General features: G+C 49.2%; 1 protein-coding gene across 1 annotated transcript in view; it reads left to right on the top strand.

The window, feature by feature from the left end:
* The first annotated feature begins 4,395 nt into the window (after window positions 1-4,395).
* The window catches only part of Trabd2b (TraB domain containing 2B), a 202,299-nt gene continuing 184,827 nt past the window's right edge, over window positions 4,396-21,867 (top strand). The window contains exons 1-2 of the mRNA XM_036177310.1: window positions 4,396-4,624; window positions 6,589-7,149. Of these exons, the coding sequence (XP_036033203.1) occupies window positions 4,523-4,624; window positions 6,589-7,149 (663 nt within the window). The 5' untranslated portion in view covers window positions 4,396-4,522. The remainder of the gene's footprint in view (window positions 4,625-6,588; window positions 7,150-21,867) is intronic.

The following is a 21,867-nucleotide window of genomic DNA, read 5'->3' on the forward strand; positions in this document are numbered from 1 at the left end:
AGTCATCTCAGCATCTGCGTTTTTTCAGGTGCTTTCTCTCACTCTAGACTGTCCTCAACATTGCCTGTCTCTGCCTCATTCTTCAGTCCACTTCCTTTCTCTCCAGGCCCAGGAGCAATCTTGTTCTTCATTCATTAAGGATTAATTTCCAGGAAAAGCTGGGGTAGAGAACACAGAGCTTGAAGTCAGGGGATGCGTGCTAGCTATCGGAGTCAGAGCCAGAAGTTAGACCGTGCCCATTTAAGAATACTGGGGTGGCCAGTGGCCCACAGCCCAGAGCAATACTTTTCCTTTGAGCCTGCAGCTAAGTCCTTCATCTCTCACCCTGGAAGGGACACCCTTCAACAGAGCAGGGCTCCTGAGGCCAACTTTGTTGGTTTAGTTACGCTACAAGGCTTCTGCTCCTGCCCCTGCTGTTACAACCTACAGATTCCTGGTACCAATCTGATTGAACAACTTAATTAAGATGCAATAAAAGAAAAGTGGTCCGGATGTGCCCCGGGCAGAGCAGTCTAGAGTCTGCAGCCACTGCCCCCTTTTGGGCCCAGAGTCATTTCTCACCCTTCCTAAATGTCCTAGACTGGCAATGGCCTTAAAAGAAGAGCTTTAGTGTTGTGTGCAGAGGGCCCTTAAAGGTTAATCATTCCACCAGCTTGTTTGTGCTGGTGGTGGGTCACCTCAGTTCATTGTCACGTCTAGAGACGATGATGAAACTACCCAAGTACCCTAGTCTCTAATATTTAGGGCTTAGCACCACCCAAGGCTTGTATCACAAGACCAAATAGGAAAGAGAACATGCTTTAAAATGCTGAAACTGAGCTGGAGAAATGGACCAATGGCTAAGACTGCACAAGCTGCTTTTGCAGAGGACCTGAGTTCAGTCCTAGCACCCAGATCGGGGGCTTTTAATCACCTCAAACTCGAGCTCCAAGGGATGCAACACCTTCTCATGGCCTTCCCGGGCATCTACACATATGTGGCAGACACACAGTCACAAGTAAATAAAAATAAAATAATCTGAAAACCAATGAAACTCATGTTTGTGTTTATTGTTTTGGATAACAGCTTCCAGAATTCCATGGCAATTCACATACCATGTACTTATTTAAAGTGTTTTTTTTTTCTTTTAGTTTATTCAGAGTTGGGCAACCATCACCATTTTGATACGTTTTACCAATCCCCAAAGAAACCCAATACCCCTTTGTTATGGTCTCTCCTTCATTTCCTCATGCTTGTTTGTTCTGGGTGACCACTCTCTCACTTTCTGACTCTGTATAAATGCTCACTTCAATCCTCTTTGATGTCAAGAAATAGTCTATCTTGAATATGCCTCATTTTCTTAAAGACTTTTTTATTTTTATGTGCATTGGTGTTTTGCCTGCATGTATGTCTGTGCGAAGGTGTCAGGTCTGCTGGAACCAGACTTACAGACATTTGTGAGCTGCTGTGTGGGTGCTGAGAATTGAACCCAGGTCCTCTGGAAGAGTAACCAGTCCTCTTAAGCCCTGTGCCCTCTCTCCAGTCCCCTATGCCTGATTTTTTTAAGAATTGTATGTCTTAAGTTATATAGCCTGATGTCTTGACATGCAATAGTTGACTCTCCATTCACTAGCTGATGGGCAGTTAGCTAGGTTGTTTCCACCTTCTGACTATTGTGAAGAACATTTGGTGTGCAGAAATTTGTGTTACTTTATGTTTTCAATTCTCTTGGATTGACAAACTTATTTGCTCTTGTGTTTCATTAACAACACCAATGCAATATGGTGATGAGCCCAACACCTTATCACACACATTGAGTCACTGAAAAAGTGAGGCCAGGAAGAGGGCTGGAGAAAGCCAGACTCCAAGATGTTGTGTTCATGGCCCTGCTTCATGAGACCTCAAAGGAGGAAGTTAGACCTCTGACAATTACCTGCCAAAACCTTTATCATTTTAAAGAAAAAGATATGATATGAGAAAACTTTCATTTGAAATACATGAAGGAAGTTTTTAAAAACCACCAATAGTCACACATACCATCACTTTAAACTTGATCTGGTCCTTTTTTATTCCCTAATCTGCCATCTTCTAATTCCCCAGTGAAGACAGTATTCCTACTTCTCAGTGGAATTAAACTCCCACACTCCAACCCACTCTGTTCTTACCAAGGGGATGGGTGACTTTGCAAGGAGTTGGGGGACCTGAGTCAGGGCAGTATCATGCAAGGACTTCCATCACAGTTGCAGATCTCAGAGCTCTGTGTATGGGAGACAGAGCTACTACACTGTGCCCTAGTGCCCTATTTTCTGGGTACTCTGTCCTGCTCAACATCTGTCACCAGTAGGTGTGTGACAAAGAGGTTGAGCAGAACAAATTACTCCAGATACCTAGTAGTTTGAACTGCAAGTAATTGCCAACATACACTTATTTGCAGCCTAAAAATAAATGGAAGTCTCACATGACTGGTGGGGTTGACCTGTCACTCTCTGGCACCTCCTTCCTTTCCCTTCTGGTTTGGCTGCTCCAACTGCTTCACTTTCCACTGTTAGCTACCATTGACTTCTTCTTCAAGGTCTTTGCGCTGACTCCAGCTGTCTTAGGAGCCCTTCCTCTACCTGTCTTTCCTTGGTCTTCTGCTATGATTGTATTTAATTGTTTACTTGCATATTTGACCTTGTCTGTCAGCTGTAGCGTTCTGATAATATCACCGAATTTGTCCTGTAAGCTCAGATGCAAGGATATCATACTTAGCATAACTTGTTTAACAAAAGTGGTGTGTGTGTGTGTGTGTGTGTGTGCAAGCGCGCGCCATGATTCACTTTCCCCATTTGCTGTGATGAGACAAGGTTTTTGTTTGTTTGTTTGTGTTTTGGGTTTGGTTTTGGTTTTTTTCAAGACAGGTTTCTCTGTGTAGCCCTGGCTGTCCTGAAACTTTATATGCAGACCAGGCTGGCCTCAAACTCGGAGATCTGCCTGCCTCTGTCTCCTGAGTGCTGGGATTAAAGGCGTGTGCCACCATTACATGGTGATAGAAGGATTTTATTCATTGACATCTTTAAGGCCTCCTTTGTCTCCAAGGAACAGGAGAGGTTTGGTTTTAAAGACTTTTTCAATTCCTATAGCCTAAAAAATGGACATGACATGAATTCTTAACCTTCAACAGACATACACAGGGATTTTATGTGGACCCAGGGAACTAGACCAGAAAATGACTGGCTAAATGGAAGTTTCCAAGGAATTCTGGTGATAATTATTTTATGTTCTTTAAATATGCAGAGAGTGTGTGCAGAGTGCCTAGAAACATGCATGCCAGTGTTAGGCACAGTAGCATGACACAAAGTTGTAAGTAAATAGCATCTTCCTTGGCTCTCCAGTGACCATCTCATTCTTCGATATAGCTCGAAGTGTCTACCAAAATCCTATCCTGCTGGCTGATTATTCTTGCCAAGACTCGCGGATGTGCTTGGGGAAGCTGGCCCATCTCTCCAAAAGGCTGCCTGACCATTGGGCTTCCACCTCTTAGCCTGAGGTCCACTGAGCAGAGCATCAGACCGGACGCCCTCTGGCGGTGGTGCTCCGGAGCTACGGCCCAGCGCAGAGCTGGCGAGGGGAAAGGAGAAGGAGGAGGGGGGAGGCGCAGGCAGGGGAGAGGAAAAAGTTGCGCTGGGAAGTTTGGAAAGTTGGGAAGTGGCTGCTGCGGGCTTCGCCTCCCTCCGCGCGCGTGCGAGGGAACCAGCGAGAGAGCGAGCGCGGAGCCAGCGAGCGCCTGCCATGCCCGGCAGACCCCGCCTCGCCGCGCCCGGGCGCCGAGCTCGCTCCGACTCCCTGCGGCCCGGCCCGGCCCGCCGCGGCCCCGGCCCCCCGCCCCCCGCGCCGGGTCCTCCCCTCCCCCGCCCGGCGGCCCCAGCCCCCCGCCCGGCCCGGCTCCGCGCCGCTCTCCCGCCCTCCTCTCTCCCTCCCTCCCGGCCGCGGAGCAGCATGGCGGAGCCCGGGCAGCGGCCGCGCGGCCGCCCGCCGCCCCTCTGAGCCGGGCTCGGGGGCAGCCGGGCACCTCAGAGCCGACCCCCGCCCCGCCGCGCCCTCCGCCGCACTTGTCCCACTGCGCGCCCCCTGGAGCGCCGCGCACCCCTGGGACCCTTGCGCGCCCCGGGTGCCCAGCATAACCCGAGATCCCTCGCTTACCCCGGGACCTCGGGACTGCCCCAGGAGCCCCGCGAACCCCTGGACCCTGACGCGGCTCCCGGACCGCCACGCGCTCCAGGACCCCTGCGCGCTCGCAGAATTCCGGGGCTTGGCCAACCCGGCTGCGCGCCCTGGTGAGGGGCCCCGCCCCAGAGGATCCCCCTCTTCCAACAGACGGAGCCCCGCCCCAGAGGGACCCCCAGGTCCGACAGGGACATCCAGCCACGCCCCAGCGGGCTCCCAGCATCTCGCGCCTGGAGCCCTGTGCTCCAGAAGAGCCTCGGTGCCCAGCTGGGGGCTCCCGCCCTGCTGAGGGGGCGCTGCCCAGGAGGGTCCCCCGCATCCCGCGGGCCCGGGCAGGATGCACGCCGCCCTGGCGGGGCCGCTGCTTGCCGCCCTCCTCGCCACCGCCCGCGCCCGCCCGCAACCCCCTGACGGAGGACAGTGCCGGCCGCCCGGATCGGTGAGCGAGCGCCAGCCCCGCCACTCTCCTGCCTGTCTGGGCACTCTAGCCCAAGGGGCGATGGTTTGGGACCTGCCTTCTTTAGCCCACTCGCTCCACCTCCGCCCTCTGGGCACAGCCCGGGCTCCCTTCCTTAGCATCTGTCCTCTGGGGCTCCAGCTCTGAGCCCAGCCCAGCCCAGATGGTTCCTTCTTCACTCGCGGACAGTTTCCTCTAGACTTTTGGATCGTGGTTGAACGTTTCTCCTTTCTGTGCCCGCTTCTGACTCCTGTCTTTTATCTTGTCTTTACCCTTTGGTCTCTTTCTGCGTCCCAACACCTCTTGCCCTTCTCTACACTCTACCAGCCCTTTCGCTGTTTCAGTCACACAGGATTCCTGCCTAGGCTTCCCTCTCTCTCCCTGCCCCTTTTTCTGACCTAAGGACGCCCCCTCCCGCCACCCCCCCCCCCCCCGTGCTCTCCCTCTGTACCCCAGGCCCCACCCAGCACCTATTCTCCCAAATTCCCCTGTTTCCTCAAAAGGGGTAAGAGTCCAGAAGAGAGAAACGGAAATGACAGAAGGAACATACTTGTCTGATATTTCCCTGAGGGGGTCAAGTAGTTACTGCTTCTCCCAATTTTCCTCCCCAAACCCGGAATCTCATGATTTTCTCCCAGTGCCCCTTCTCTTCGAACAGAGATTAATGCATTGGCAATCACCCTGAACCAGGAGACCAGAACATGGTTGCAGGATCCTCCTATGCAGCCCTAGTAGCAGGGCATAGGTTGGCCATTAGCAAGGTGCACGGCCAGCAGCCTGCCTGGCTGCCTGGTCTGCAGTCTATTGTGCATTCAGATTTGCAAATCTTGTTGGTAAAGTCAGGTACTGTTTCCACCACCCACAATAAATACTTTACATTTGTGTCAGAATTAAGTAGGAAAATGTTATGACTTGACCTAAAGTTTATAAGTGGTGGCTGGTCACTCCGGGGACTTTTCTAGATGGAAAAATGACTTTGCCTGAGAGAAATGATAGTCCCCATAACTCCTGTTTCTCTCTAAATCTTAATTGGTACTGGAAAATCAGCCTTGGTATTTGTGCCCCTGCTCGAGGCACACAACCCTAGTTCGTACCTAGGTCACAGAAAAAGACAGACCTGGGGATGGAAAACCAGGTATTCCTTTTTAGTGAGGAAGTCTGGGAAGCACCCAGGATAAGTACGTTTCTTGGGGTTAATTCTATGGAATCCTCTCCTCCCAAACCAGAAATTGAGGCTTGATTTGGCTTTGCGAGGTTTTAAAACACTTTCTCATCTATGGTCTCAGCGAGTGGAGCGAAGTAGCTAACACTCCAGACCTGCCCTCCAAGAAGAAAACCTTATCCACCCGGATGAATGGGAAGTAACTGTTGAAATAGGTGTGCTATTTTTAATAGGTGTTCTGCTTTCAGAGTGCTCTTGGCATGTGTCTTCTAATGGCTGTATTTAAAAGTTATATGACTTCCTCTTTTCTTGCCAGAGCAGGACTCTTGGTCCCCCCTCTCCCCACCCTTTACATGAAACACTACTGGGGAAGGTTTGGCTTGGCCAAGCATGAATGTTCTCAGGTGGTGTGGCAGTCCTTGGCTTTCACAGTGAAAGCTAGTCATAAAGAGAGCCTCCCTTCATTGCCCACTTCCTCTGTGCCTGGCACCACACTGAGGGCTTCAGATACGTTCTGTTCTTCAATCCTACCAATAACTTCCATTCTCACCCCCATTTTACAGAAGAAGAAACTGAGTCTGTGGGAAGTGAAATGATGTAGTACAGATCATTCAATTAAGATAGGGCAAAGCCAGCATTTGAATGTGGAGCTTTCAGCTTATAAAGCTAAAAGCTTTGCCAGTGGGCCTCTGCCTTCTGGCCCCATCTACCCCTGCCACCTCTCTGTGCCAACCTGGCTCCGCTCTGCTACCTTTGGCCTCACTGATCTCCTCTCTCCTTGTAGCAGAGGGACCTGAACTCCTTCCTGTGGACTATTCGGCGCCATCCCCCAGCCTACTTGTTTGGCACCATCCACGTTCCATACACCCGAGTCTGGGACTTCATCCCTGATAATTCCAAAGCAGCCTTCCAGGCCAGCACCCGTGTCTACTTTGAGCTGGATCTGACAGATCCCTACACCATCTCAGCGCTGGCCAGCTGCCAGCTGCTGCCCCACGGGGAGAACTTGCAGGATGTGTTGCCGAGAGAGCTCTACTGGCGCCTGAAACGCCACCTGGACTACGTGAAGCTGATGATGCCCTCATGGATGACACCAGCACAGCGAGGCAAAGGGTTGTATGCTGACTACCTGTTCAATGCCATTGCTGGCAACTGGGAGCGCAAGAGGCCAGTGTGGGTGATGCTCATGGTGAACTCACTCACTGAGACAGATGTGCGCTCCCGAGGTGTGCCTGTGCTGGACCTCTACCTGGCCCAGCAGGCTGAGAAGATGAGGAAGAGCACTGGTGCCGTGGAGCGGGTGGAGGAACAATGCCATCCTCTCAATGGTCTCAACTTCTCCCAGGTAGGAGCCCACGCGCCAGCCTAGCCAGCATCCCCACAGTATCTTGATCCCAGTCTGGTCTCTGATGTTTGTCATGCTCCAGCAGACAGCCAGGGCTGGTTCCCATCCCCCCTACACCCCACCCTCACCACTCTCTGCCCCAAGCAAAAGCATCTCTCTGGCCCTGGGACAGCACTGGGCTGCTTTGTTGGGGTCAGGGGAAACTACTACGTGCCAAAGTTTGGGTGTTTCTTTCCATTTCAGTGGTTCCCGGTTGGGGATATCCACTCTCCACCTGCTGTGCTTGCCTGAGCAGAAAGAATTTCCCCGGGAGCATCAGAGTGATACAAAACAGAGAGAGGGAGATGCCCATTTGCAGCAGGCTTCCCCAGGCCTTGGGGACTTTGAGCCCAAATCTGTTCTGAGGTTGTTTGGACACTCACCTGTGAGTGTGTCTATTACAGAAACAACATGGAGATGGAGGGCATGGTGTGCTAGCAGGGATGGTATTGTGGACATGGTACTAGTTTGCTTGTTATGGCTAAATTCTTCACCGTTTCCCAGGGCCTTTGCTAAGGTCTGTGACTCTGGAGTTGCCTCCTTAACACTGGGGGAGCATCCGGTCAGCAAGGAGAGTTTAGGGGGTAATAATTTCAGAGAAATGTGTTTGCTTAAGGTTGAAAGTTCTGATTTCTGAACCTAGGGAGTAGGGGAGGGGTTTAAGAGGTTTAAAGTCTCTGGCTGTCAGAGACCTGATCCTGCAAAATGTGTTTAAAAGTTTGTCTCTATGGACAGAGGTCATTCGCAACTCACTGGTCCCCAACTAACTTTGAGGCCCTGGAAATAATAAGTTCACACGTGTACCTAGAAAACAGGGCTGTCAATCCAGGATGAGAACTCCTGGCTTGTTACAAGGAGGCCCCAATACAGGGTCGGGGTTGGTACTGTAAGTGAAATGTGACCTCAAGACATGCGTGCTCATCATTAAGGAGATAGACTCATAAAATGAGTAGACCCCAGACTCTATCCCTGGAATCAGACTCAATTGCCCCAGAGATGTTGCAAACTCCTTACCAGGGAAACGGCTGCTGAAGCTGATCCCCCTTCCTAGATCTCTGGCCTTTGTTTTTCCAGGGGAAATGCAATATTGTCCCCAGGGAGGTAAGAAGCCAGATTGATTTGCCGGCCAAATGAAAGGCGGGTTTGTGAGTTCTCCTGCTGGCTCTCCCATAATTGTGGAGTCCTTACCCAGAGGGCCCAGTGGCAGGAATATTGGGGCAGTTAGTCACGCCCCGCAGGGTTCTGACTACGCCTGCCTCCATCTCCACGGGGAAAATCCTGTGTATTCTCTGCCCCAGCGCGGAGCCTTCTGAACAGAGCGGCTCTCCTCTTCTGAAGTGACTTTCCCCCTTGCCAGCCTCGTGAGCTGATATTATCAGTGGTTGAGGGGCCCCCAGCACTCACTGCCCGCCCATCTCATTTTGGAGGCAGTTTCGTGGGCGGGCGGTCTCTCTGCCCATATTCCTCATGTCTGGCCTCCATAGATATCTATTTTAGTTTTGGGAGGTGGGGGATCCACTATCACTCTCAACACCCTCTTTATACCAACAGCAGAGGAACCTGACAAGGCCTGAAGGGAGCATTGGAGCTCTCTGGTTAAACAGTCCCTGGCTTTAATCTGTCTCTCTTAAAACAACAAAACTATCTTTCTTCAGGGGTCTGGAAACACTGCTGTTCAACCAAATGACAGCTCTGGTGGGTTGAAAACATTTGCTGCAAAGTGTGTGAGCTTATGTTTTAGGAAAAGTTACTGAGAGCCGTTCATCGGCCAGCAAGGAGCTCGCTGACAATCTCCAAAGCCCATGTTTGAAGATCAAACAGACTCCAGTTTCTGTTGCAAAAACACTCCCACCCCACCACCAGCCTGGGCCCGCTCTTCAAATTGTTCTTGGGTCCATCTTCTTGAAAGGCCTATAGAAAACAAGTCTCAGGCAAAAGAAAACAGGAGTCCTCTCATTTCCTAATCTACACACCCTTCACCACCTGCCCAAGAGCCTTACTGCACCAATTTGTCCTGATACCATTTTGGAAGGAGGTGATGAAACCTCTCCTTCATCCTTTTGGGCAGCAGTGGGCTAACTGGGAAAAAGTGGAATCCAGAACCTGGGCAGAGGTCATTGGGATCCTCAACCTGACAGTCAGAAATGGAACTGCTTTCTCAGTAAAATTGTGTGCATACATGCATGCACAGTTTGATAGGAACATCTGTGATGCGTTATTGTACTGAAATATCTGTTATGTGCATCAGATTTTTATTCTTTCTTTCCTCAAAGCATTACTGTTATTGCAAAAACTGGTGGTAGTCAGTGAGCGAGGAAGATGAGGAAAAAGTTTAAAAGACTACTTTTATGCTAAGGTCTGAGATTTTAGTTTTAATTTTAATGATTTGAAGTATCTTATGTATTTTTTTCTTGGTGGAAATATGTAATTTTGCTTGATAAGTAGAAAAAGAAAGTTTAAATTAGATTTATGGATCAGGAGGACCAAGGGAACTCAGAAAACTGGTAACTGTTCAGCTTGCAGGAAGAGCAAGCAGGTCTCATGACAGGTTTTGACCTTTGATTTCAAAAATAAACTCAAGGTGCTAGATTCAGTATCACTAAGGTTTTACCATGTGACCTTGGGCAAGTCAGTTCCTTCCCTTGTGCTCAGTTTACTCTGCCTGTGAAATCAGACACCAGGATTAGGTCATCTTTCAAGCCCCTTCCAGGCTTGACATTCCATAGGACCATTCTAATCAATTGCACGTGCCAGGCACCCAGCAGGAAGCTCCACGTGCATTTCCATTTCACTGAATTCTCCTTGTAACCCTTTGGCTTTCTAAGGTGGGCACCAAGAAAGGTTGAATGACTTGCTCAAGGCCACATGGCTAATAAGGAACAGAACCCGTCTGTGGGGACTCCAAATGACTGAAGAACTTCCTATATGTAGTTTCTGTGCTTGGCAGGGAGCCTTCGTGGGCTCTAGCACAGTTGAAGAAGAGGGTATGTGAGAAGTGGGCATGCCCTTCTTCCAGCAGCCATATCCACTGTCCAACGTCTGCTGAACACATCAAAACTGGACTATGGAGGGGGTGGTGGAGAGCCGGGCCTGTTGGCACAGTCCCATAATCCCAGCTTTTCAGGAAGCTGACACAGGAGATCACAAGTTCAAGCATACCTGGGCTACAGACTAAGTTCAGAGTCTGCCCAGGCAACTTAGTGAGATCCTGTCTCAAAGTGCAAAAGTAAAAAGAGGGCTAGGGATATATAGCTTAGTGATAGGTACTTACTACACACGAAGGACTTAGGTACTAGATTCAGCCCCTAGTGCTACAGTGAATGTGACAGTGGCAAGCCTCTGCTTTGGGAAGCTTGGGATGCTTAAGCCTTTAGGTCAGATCTTATGGCAGTCTTAGAACCTGGAGATCCTTAACAGTTCTGTTTGTTGCTTCCAGGGACTGGGACTGGTTGCCACTACTCCCTCTGGGGCAATGGTTCTCAACCTGTGGCTTGCAACCTTTTGACAAACCTCTATCTCCAAAAAATATTCACATTATAATACATAACAGTAGCAGAATTACAGTTATGTAGTAGCAGCGAAAATAATTTTATGGTTGGGGGTCACCACAGCACAAGGAGCTGTATTGAAGGGTTGCAGCATCAGGAAGGTTGAGGACCACAGCAGGACTCTTAGCCCTTCCCCCACTTCTGACCACTCACACTGTGTGGTGGAGGCACTGGTTGAGAACACTTGAGTTGGATAGTCTTTCCAGGTTAGGTAAGAGAACAAGGATCATGCTGTTCTTCCCATTGCTGTGGCTTACCAACGTGCACTGGTGCTATCTAGTGTCCAAGAGCCCTAACTCTGGAGCATACCTGCTAAAAGTACACACAATATTCATGAAATTCTCAGTCTCTTCTCCTGGGAGTTAGAAATCACAAAATCAATTGCTGAGCTCTGTCTTTGTGTGTGTGTGTGTGTGTGTGGCAGGGCGGGGGGGGGGGGGGGGGGGGAGTGGGGGACGGGGACAGGGACAGCACTGGACTTCAAAGGATATTAGCTCCAGTCCCTAGGGAAGTGCTAAAAGCTTTATTGTCATATTTATTGTAAATCGAGACTCAAAAAAGATAGATCATTGACTGTGGTTACATAGACAGGCCCAATGGACTCAGGAATGTCCTTTGCTAAAACCCATGCTCTTTAGGAATCTAAAAGGTGGATTGACTTTGTTTTTTCATAACTCATGGCATAATCTGGTGAATTTGTGTCTATGTATGTATATATATATACATGTATAGGGGTGTGTATGTGTGTGTGTTGTATCATTATTGATAAAGTAATATATAAGATACAAAAAGGAAAATGATTTAAAAATACTGAAAATTTTTCTCTTGCTTATAAATTAAATCTTAATGTAATTCTAAAAGAGGAGTTCTCGTGTCTGGCCCCGTATCTTAGAGGGCCTGAGCCAACCCACACCAAACTTTAAGCCTGACTTATCCATCTTTGGCAGGCTTGTCCTTGGTGGACCCTGGCTAATGTCTACCTATCAGGAAGCTGGTGGTTCCTGGGAGTGGGGTGAGGGTGGGGGATCCTCCTGCTAGTCTGCAGAGCAGAGAGCAACTCTCAGCTGGTGTGGCATAGCCTGCTTGACCCCTGCCCAGGCTTGATCCTCTCCTTCATTGAGGATCCACTCCTTCTTTCACCTTTTCACTCATTAACAAAGCAATCACAGTGCAGTGCAGTGCAGGATCTGGGCCAAGGACCTGGAAATGAATGGCAGAGCTTTTTGCCTGCCGAGAGCTCACTACCTAAGAGTATGTGTTGCTTTTGTACCCTGAAAGGTAGGTGTTACTAATCCTGTTTGATAGAGTGGAAACTCAGCCCCACAGTATCTGAATATTAGTGGTTCCTGCATCCTGGGTCTTTACCCTTCGTAATGAGAGACCCTGCTCTTCCTTCTGCGCCTTGTCACAAGTCTAAAAGCTTTCAGAACCAGTCACTATCTCTCAGATTCTCCAAGAATGCCTGCTCCTGAGGGCTGGGGCCTCTCTGAGCTTCTGCAGGAGGCACCTCTCCAGTCTACATTCCTGGGCTCCTCAGCTGGCCTTCTGTGAGACCTCAGTGCTCTCCTTGGGGTGGAGGGATACTGGATACTCTGGACGGACCTCAGGCTACATGGACTGTCTTCTCTCTGACATTCTCGGTCCAGGGTTGATTCAGTACAGGCTGCCCCAGGTGGCTTCTTGTAGCTCTAGATTAGACCTGGAAAGCAGTGTTTCCTATACTTCAGCCCACCACCCCCGCGTGCCTCCCACCCACAGCCATGTGGCCAGGTGCTGTTCTGGGAATCTCTGTCACATAGTGGGGCAATCCTTTCAGTGACCCTGCCTCATGTGTACACATGGATTGTTTCTGGGTCCAGGTGGCAATTTGCAGAAAAAAAGGAGGGGGTGGGGGCTGCTGCAGGCTCTGTCTGTCTTGTCTCTGTGACCTGATTGGTCCAGACCTTGATCTCTATGTCTGAATGGGGGACCGATGTTTGGGTGGCAGATTCAGAAGCAGAAACACAGGACAGCTTAGACATCTCCGTCAAAGGACAAGTGCCCAAAGCCGGGGGGTGATGATGCTTGAATCATAGATTCATAGCAAAACTCTACCAAGGAGCCCTAACTCTGAGGCTCAGAGAACCAGAGAATGGTGAAATCTTAGAACCTTCAGCTCTGAGACATTTTTTGGACCGGAAGAATCTTCACGTCATGAAATCCTAGCCTCTTAGCTTTGAAGCATTTTCAGCTCATCAACACAGACTTCTAAAATCTTGGAGTTGGAAGGGGCCATTTCTCAAGAATTCCAAGAAGCCCCATCTGCAAGCATGTTGGATCTCCTTCCCCCAAGCCGCTCTCCACTCCCCGGCCCAGAGAAAGCCTTCCTTACCGCCAAAGCACTTTCTGATGGAGATAAAACTGAGCGCGTGCCTTTGTTAATAGTTCCCATTTGGACTTCTCTCAAAGCCAGAAAGAGGTTGCCTGGTAAAGCAGCTTTCTTAGGGAGGAAACTGAAGAATGCTGGCAAGCACCCTCAGCTGCCAGCCCAACGGCTGACGTTCTTTCCCCCTTGAATTTGCTTCTAAATATTATCCACTTCACTCCCTTTTATCTCCCATCACTGGCTCTCTGTCCACCCACTTAATCCACAGGCAGCCGGTGGCCCAGCCTTCAGCTCTGCTTTGTGGCTGCCAAGCCGTCTCGCCAGGCTGCTCCTCCAGGATCCACAGGCTTCTAAATCTATGCAGTCAGTATATCCTGCCCCAAGCTTGGAAACACAGTGGCTTCTGCTGGGCCCCCTCCCTCTTCAGGAATTTCCTACTTTTCTCTTCTGCTTCTGATTCCCCCAATTTTTGATTTTCAAGGCTCAGCTCAAAGCTGCACCTCTTCTGGGAAGTCTTCCGAGAATGCTGTCAGGTCTGAACTGGTGAAGATTTGGCCCAGAGATTTCTTTTATGACCATGCCACGTGTAGTGTTTCCCTCCATGGGATTCATGGTGGAATTTTATGACATTCTTTCAGCACTTCTATATTTGACTTTATTACTTGGACAGACCTTCTTTCCTGATTCTAACCTAGTCCAACATGTATTCACAAGTGATTGCAAAATTGAGCGAGTAATGCTCCAGGTTGAAGCCCACCTGTGTGGGGTAGCCTGTGGCTGGGTGTTGGCTATATTATCTAAAAGGTGAGGCTGTCCTCGCTTCTGTGTCTTAGACTTCCTACCTGAGATGGGTCCCATGCCCTCAGCACTGTCCCTGGCATCCATGCATCTCTCTTAGACTCATCAATCTCCATCCTAGAATATCTTGTTGTTTTCTCTTCTTTGTTTGCCATTTATGATGAAAACACACACACACACACACACACACACACACACACACACACACACACACACACACCACTAGAAGTGCCAGAGCATCCCCAGGCTCGTCCATCTGTAACATCTTTTCATGTCCAAACATTTAATTTGATCCTTCTGTGATCCTCTTGGTTTGGGGGCTCCAGTGACATTGAGCTGTGCTGGCTTTCTCTCCCCTCCTGTCACTACAGTCTCTGGTCATGGCCCCACACGTCATCTTATGCTTTCCCTGTTACTTGAGGGCCACTTACCAGTTTTTATTGTCTAGCTAGCTCCTTCTCTCTTGAATGGACTGTCTTTGTTAAAATCCTGGGCTCTTTAAACAAATGCTGCTCCATAGAAAGCCTTATCTTTGGTCACCGGGTTATGGAATAACATCATATGACCACAGTTTACAAGTTTACAGTTTAGTGCAGCTATGTGGCTGGATATTTGCATGGTGTTTTGGAAGGACTGATTAGTAAATTGGACTTGGCCCACTTGGGAATGCCTGGCTGCCTTTGAAGAGAGTCAGAAGTCATCAGAGGGGGCTCATAAATGCCTGGGCCCCAGGGCCATTTCGGCAGGACAGCCTTGGCCTTGGGATGTCTGTCCTCTACACCTGTGGCTGGAGCTGTTCTTTCTTCCCGAACTGTCCCAGGGGGACCTGCCAGCACCTCACCAACATCCCCTGTCCCGAGCACCCAGGCTTGCTTACCTTTTATTCCAACTCCTCTCTTTCCAACCCACTGGGTCAAGAAGGTCTGGAAGACAGACGCATTGAAAATTCCTTTCCCATTTGCTGGGATCTGTGAACTTGTGTTCTTTGCATAAGACTCCCTGGTTTTCCCCTCATTCTCAGCAGCATCCTGGTAGATTTTGCCTTCAGAACCCCATATTCATTCCTCTTAAAGTTACACACCATGGGACAGATTCAGTTCAGGAGCTCCCTTCACTGGGAAGCCTTCGATATGCTTATTAGGACCACAGACAACCCCAGGCAGGTTCTACAGTCGGTTTTGTTCTTGGTTTCCTCATCTGTCAGCTTCATGGGATGTTCTGTAGGCACTGATTGCTCTGAAGTATAGTGTTTTGTTTGTCATTTATAAAATCACAATCAATGAATGGTTTTTCTGGAAAAATCGTTTCCAGCTCCATCCTGCTGTACACATGATATGTGCTAGATGTATGGGAATGAAGAGCATACAATGGTGTGTGCACATGTATGTTAGTTTGGGGTGCTTCCTTTTCCTGGCCAAAAAAAGGGCCAGAAAACATGCCTGCTGTGAGGCTTGGGGACACAGCATACACTGCACCCCGCTCCCACTCCTGACTGCAGGACACTTCCAGGAGCCAGGAGGCACCTCTGAGTTCCATTTCACAGGAGAGGAGAGTACAGCCTCTCCCCAAATCCCTAGTGTAAAGACAAAGCCAACACACACACCCCTACCCTATCTGGTCCCCTCCTCCACCCTATCAGGAGTATTTAATGTTTTCTGCTCTATGTTATCTCCATTGACTTAATGTGCCTGTGAGGCTCTTAATCATTTAAGCCTTGGGTCCTATTGGAAAGACTCGCTTAGTGATAAAGATACAGTGGAGAAAGGCTGATTAGAAATCTGGCTCATTTTAAAAGCCTTATTTCCCATATGGTTCTTTTCTTTGAGCTGGTTGGCCTTAAGTTTGAGAAGTGACAAAAATCTCCTTGTCAATGATCTTTCCAACTATTTATGTTCCAGTAGCATCTAGAGCGTTTCCTTCTGCCCTAAAACAACTAGGGCATTACCCCAGTTCCTTCCCCTGTGTGGCTTCATGCACACACACCCTCCCACAAATGTGGTCACTGAGCTCAGGAATGGTAGCAGATTTGTTTTCCAGTCACTAGGGCCAGGTATTGGGACTATGGGTGTGTCCTCTGGTCCCTGGTGGTGTGGCTGTGGCATCACTACACCATGGACAGTTTTGAGCACCAGGCTCTATATGCAGGTTGAAGGGCTATGGGTTGGTCATGGGTTGGGTAAACTGATATACTTTGGGACTACTCCAGTCACAACAGCCATTGTGCTTGATCTTGACTGGGATGTTTAGTTGACCCAGCAGTAGAGTCCCCATGCTGAGGCCAGCTGCTTGGTCTTGGAGATGATTTTATGTTCTTGGCTTCCATCAGAATAGTTTTGCTGGGAGGGTGGTGAGAAAGGAATGCCAGCCTCTTGGTAGAGGTGGCTTTGAAGTGCTTTTAGAAATGGGAATGGAAAGGGTAGTCTGGGAAGAAGGTGCCAGTTCAGCCAAGGTGCCAGGATGGGAAAATGTAGAAAACAGGCATAAGAAAATCCTTCTCACCCCCACACCCTTGCTTTGTCTTTGCCCCTTTCTCTACAGCTCTCAAGTTAGACACCCTGATTTACTCTCTATTGTGTCCTAGGCCTCAGGTTTAGCATAGTACATTCCTAAAACAGTCCTGGGAGGCATAATTCCCCCACCTTTTTTTTTTTTTTTTTTTTCATTTTCGAGACAGAGTTTCTCTGTGTAGCCCTGCCTGTCCTGGAACTCACTTTGTAGACCAGGCTGGCCTTGAATTCACAGAGATCCACCTGCTTTCTGCCTCTCCAGTGCTGCATTTCCCCATTTTTAAGGAAATTGAAAATAAATACAAAGGAGGACACCTAGATTTAGACTTAAATGTTTTGAAGCCTTAATCTGGAATCTGGACCGGAGTCCCTGCTTTGACTGGGTGAAAACCATGGGGCTCACATGTGCCCCACTGAGGTTGCTGTGAGGTCGCAGTGATACCTAGGAGCTAAGAGTGTTAGCTGAGGTGGTCAACTACTGGTCTCCTGTCAGGCTCCCTGTGTACTGAGGTTGGGAAGCCTATCTTAAACTAAAGACAGTTCTCTGTCCCCATGCTTGGTCTCCCATGCTCACACGCTGTGTTTGGTTGGTCAGCCTGATGGGAACGATGTAGTCTGGCCATGCCAGAACATAGTCATGACCGTCATTGGTATGCAAGGTCTGACCAACTCCATTCTGGCTCAGCCTTGCCTGGTCTCGGGTTGTTCTCTAGGACAGGGACAGACTGAAAGGAGGTTTGGAGAAGTTCAGGCTGGAGGCTCAGCTGTGTCTGGGTTATGAGGGTGATGGGGGAGGGGGGCTCTTTCTTGTCTAATCATCCTGTATCTCCATTGCTTAGACAAGTGGGTGTTAATAAACAGCATCAGCTCAGAGTTCCTGGGAGGGCTGGGGGCAATGCCTGATGGGACTTTAATAACAAGAGCTCTCTGCTCTCAGCAGTGCTCAGCCATGTATAGTTTCCTCTTTTGCTTTTTCCTAAAGAGAAGTACCCTGGACATACTTAGTCAACAGGATTCGTTATTAAAATATGCTTCATCTATTCGTGTTTTTTTTTCACTCTTGCTTGGCAAATACTCCTGGGGATTGCCCTGTGCCAGACTCAATTCCAGGTTCTGGGGTTCAAGATGACTGTGGGGCTGGTGGAGAGGGGAGGAGTTGAGGTCACAATAGAGGTGTGAATACTAATATTCTCCGCTCACAGTCCTTTCTATGCACTACCCCCCTTCAACCTCAAAACAGGTTTCAGGTAGATTGAATCCCACTCTGTGGGTCACAAAGGAGGCTCAAAGAGATGGTTCACTTGCCTGGAGTCACACAGCAAACAAACAGAGGGTCTGGAGTTGGAACTGTACAAGTCCGGTTGTGGAGCCTGTACCACACCCTCTCTGCATCTCATGGAAAGAGGAAATGTGCTCCAGAGGAGGAGAAGGGGTGTGTGTGTGGTTCTGCTGAGACTCAACGTTCGACAAGTAAGCAGTGACAGAGGGCTGAGAGGCTGCTGAGTTCCGTCATCCTGAGGCAGGCTGTGGCTCTGACAAGGAGGGGGCAAGGGAGCCTGCTTGTCAGCATTGAGGTGAGGGGGCTAGAATTCGGACTAAGAGTCGATCGAGGCTGAACCTCACAGGCAAATGATGGCAGGTGTGCTCAGGGCAAGAGTGCAGAGGACAGGAAAGCTGCACATCCATAGCAACAGGTAGTGTGGATGGCTAGGATGCTGTGCTGAGGCGCTGTGTGGCATGGGAGTCAGGAGCAGAGTGCCACCCTGAGGACTCTCTATGAGAGCTGCCAAAGAAGCTTCACAGAATGCTGTGTCCCACCTGTCTGTTACTATTAAGTACCACCTGCCTGCAGATGGCAGGGGCTTGACTAGGGCTCAGGTTATCTAGAGGTCCTATGGCTGCTTCCAAAAGGGCTGAGCCTGAATCCTTGTGATCCAGACTTTTATGGTTGTCCAGATGTTCCACTGAACATAGCAAACACCCTGGCTACCATGGATTCTTGGCTTGGCTTTAGTCTGAGACCGCCTAAGCTCAGCACCAAAGGACCAGTGGTGATCCCCAGGTTCAGAAGCAGCTGCATGTATGGGGTGAGATGATGGTGAGAATGGTAATGTCATGACTCACCACATAGAGCACACTCATGGGAGCCACAGGGAGCCACAAATGTAGAGACACATGTGGCCACATTGTAGAGTCCCAGCAATCAGGCGTAGGCTTGGGTGCATTGTCAGGAACACTGTCCCCACTATTGTGTTCTGCCTTTCAGATTTCTTCCAGTTAATGACTGGCTCATGGGTCTCAGACTGGAACACCTCACCCCGGGTTACCTGTGCATTTCCAAGCCCGTTGGCCTGAGAAAGCCTCTGTGCTATGAGGATCTATCTATCACCTGCCCTATTGGATCCAGAATGTGCCCACTGATGTCCCAGAGTGGGAACCCCAGCTTCTGGACCTCTCAGTTATATTTGCACTTAGATTGGCTGGTGTCTGAATGAGTCCAGCTAAGCTATTTATTACAGGGCCTTTGGAGGAAAGCTTGGCACTCAGGCTACCATTACTAACATAGCCACAGGGACTCACATAATCCCTGAATTTCACAGGATTTGTTTGATAGCAGGTTGAGAGGAATGCCACCTGTTCAAAATAGGAGTGAGTTGAATGCTGCCTGAGCAGAGGTGGGACACTGGAGGGCCTGCCATCCACACAGAATAAGCACGCTGGTTATGTATCTGATGGTATGTACTAGGCAGACTTTCCTTAGCTGAGCCTCTTTAGTGGTGTGAGATTGGTAAACCCCAAACCGCACCCCTCCTGAAAAGCCACTTCCTCAGTTGGCTCTAACCCCAGTGGAGAGTGGCATTTTGTCTGTTCTGTGTTTCTGCTCTGACTTCTCCAATGGACTGAAGTTCTTTGAGGATAGGAACCTCATCTAATGACTTTGGGTTCCCTCGGGGCTGGACTGCAAGCATATACTCAGGGGTTATGTGTAAAATCAGCAACTGCATCTCCATATCATCTCCTGAGTATGTGAGTGAAAAAGCGGAAAGCCTCCTCACCTCACCCCATCAGCACCACTGAAGTTCCAGATGTTCAACTCTGGAAGTCAAGAAGCTCGGCGGTCACCTTCCTTCATGCTCTATCGTGGCACCAGGTGTTTGGGCTTGGATAGTTCTCGCCACTGAAAACCTTTTCCCCTTCTCATGCTCTGACCATCTCCAGGTGAGCCCACACAGACAGTGAACATACCACCAACTCCTTGTTTCCACAGTGGCCCATCCCGTAAGTGGGAACTGCTTCTTGCATGGAAGGGATCTTCCCAGCCCTCCCTGACAGCCCTCTTCCTCATGCTTCTGTGTTTTTTTTCCAGGGCATGGATCAGAGCTTCTGTTTGCTGGTCATTCCACGATCCTCACACAATATAAATGAAATCTGCTAAAACCAATAAATTCAAACCATGTGTGGGCCAGTGGGAGGAGCCAGGACGTCAGAGGGCCGCGGTGTGAGGTGGCGTCAGCTCTGACGGCACCCAAGCTGATTTGTATATGAGAAAAGTAAATATCCAAAGCCGTAAACAGCCCTGGGTCTCCCACTCTCACTGGGATTCAAAGGCGTTTAATAGGAACACACACTCTCTGTTTCTTATAAACAGAGCCAGAGCTTCTATGTGTGCTGACCTAAATTCTGTGTTTTCAATCCCAAGCAAACCAGCCAGGCATCCTAGTCATAGACTGCAGACAGGCTTGGCCGTTGGCTTGGGTTCCTTCTATCTGGTTTTGGCAATTGGTCTAGCACTTATGCTTTGTAAAGAATTACTTCTCCTTTTCTTTTTTGTGTACAGCCTTGTATGTTTGCATGTCTGTTTGTGCCGCTTTAACAGAATAGCTTGGGCTGGATATCTCAGAAACAACAGAAACATGTTTCTGTCTAGTCTGGAGGCTGGGAAGTGCAAGACCTAGTTGTCTGCATCTGTCATTACTGATGAGGAGTGGCTTCCTACTTCTCAGATGGCGTGTGTGCTCACGTGGTGGAAGGTGGAGAACTCAGGTCTCTTTAGTCCCTTATAAAAGCCCTAATCCCATCAGTGCACACATCCCCAGCACGTACCTCCTAAGAGTGCTCATTGCTGATAAATTTTGGGGTGAGGCATGCAGACATTGACATGATAACAGTGGGTGGAATGAGGGGGTCATTCACATGAGCACTGTGAAGTCCAGAGGTACAATTTGTCCAAGATGGCGCATAAAGTTACAGCTGAACTGGGGCTTCATCGTTTCTTCCTTAGACCCCTCTAACTTTCCCTGTGGATGCTGACTCAGAACCCCAGAAGTACCTTTAGGGACTCCTTCCTTGTTTCCTCCCCCTGCACTGTCTCCTGGAACCTGTCTTTCCCTTGTTCTCTGAGTCCTCTGTGGCTTTTCTTTCCCATCCTGCACAGTTTGGGCTTCAGAAAGAAAGAGTCAGGTTGGAGGCAGTCATGTCTCTGCCCATCAATCGTGGGGACTTCCAAAGAATCTTGACTGTGTTCTTGCCATGTCAGATGGGGGTGAGTATGGCTGACTTTTCAAGATGGTTGCCCAGATAAGTGGAGCTCAGGCAGGCTGACCACCCATGGTTGCTTCAGCCAGCTTTTTCTCCAACTCTCAACCTTTCAAATGACTCCTTAACTTGGACATTGAAGAGAAATTTCCCTAGAACTGAATGGGCCAGCCTTGCACATTCACATACTTATGTAACATCAATAAAACGGGCGACACCTGCACCTTATCAGTGGATTATGACAGTGTCCACTTCCTGGTTTCGATATTGTGACACAGTGAGTAAAGTGTCAACCGTGGAAAACTGAGTAAAGGGAATCAAATCTTCTGATTGTCTACAGATTGACGATTGGCTCAAACTGAAAATTTTAATTAAAATAAATGAATTTTAGAACTGGTGATGGTGCTTATCAAGTGCTTGCAACATACCAGAAGAAGTCCTAGGTTTTATCTCCAGCACAGGAAAAGGAAGAGAAAGAAAAGAAGGAAGGAAGGAAGGAAGGAAGGAAGGAAGGAAGGAAGGAAGGAAGGAAGGAGAAAATAAAAGAGCAATGGACTAACCTCGCTCTCTCTCTCTCTCTCTCTCTCTCTCTCTCTCTCTCTGTCTGTCTCTCTGTCTGTCTCTGTCTGTCTCTCTCTCTCTCTCTCTCTCTCTCTCTCTCTCTCTCTCTCTCTCACACACACACACACACACACACACACACACACATCTTTAATTCTTTTGTGCCTGCTGCATCACAGGAACTGTCAGTGAGCACAAATGAGAACATTCTCATTTCCATCTCCTACAGGTACTCAGTGGAAGTTCCCCTTGATAACTCTATCTAAAACGACAAGTCCTTCCCTCGAACAGCTTCCCTTTGTCTCCCACAACACCCATCACCTGTTGGCCTCCTTTGTCTCCCACAACACCCATCACCTGTTGG

The sequence above is a fragment of the Onychomys torridus genome, chromosome 2, assembly GCF_903995425.1.
Source record: "Onychomys torridus chromosome 2, mOncTor1.1, whole genome shotgun sequence".
In the NCBI taxonomy this organism is placed as follows: Eukaryota; Metazoa; Chordata; class Mammalia; order Rodentia; family Cricetidae; genus Onychomys; species Onychomys torridus.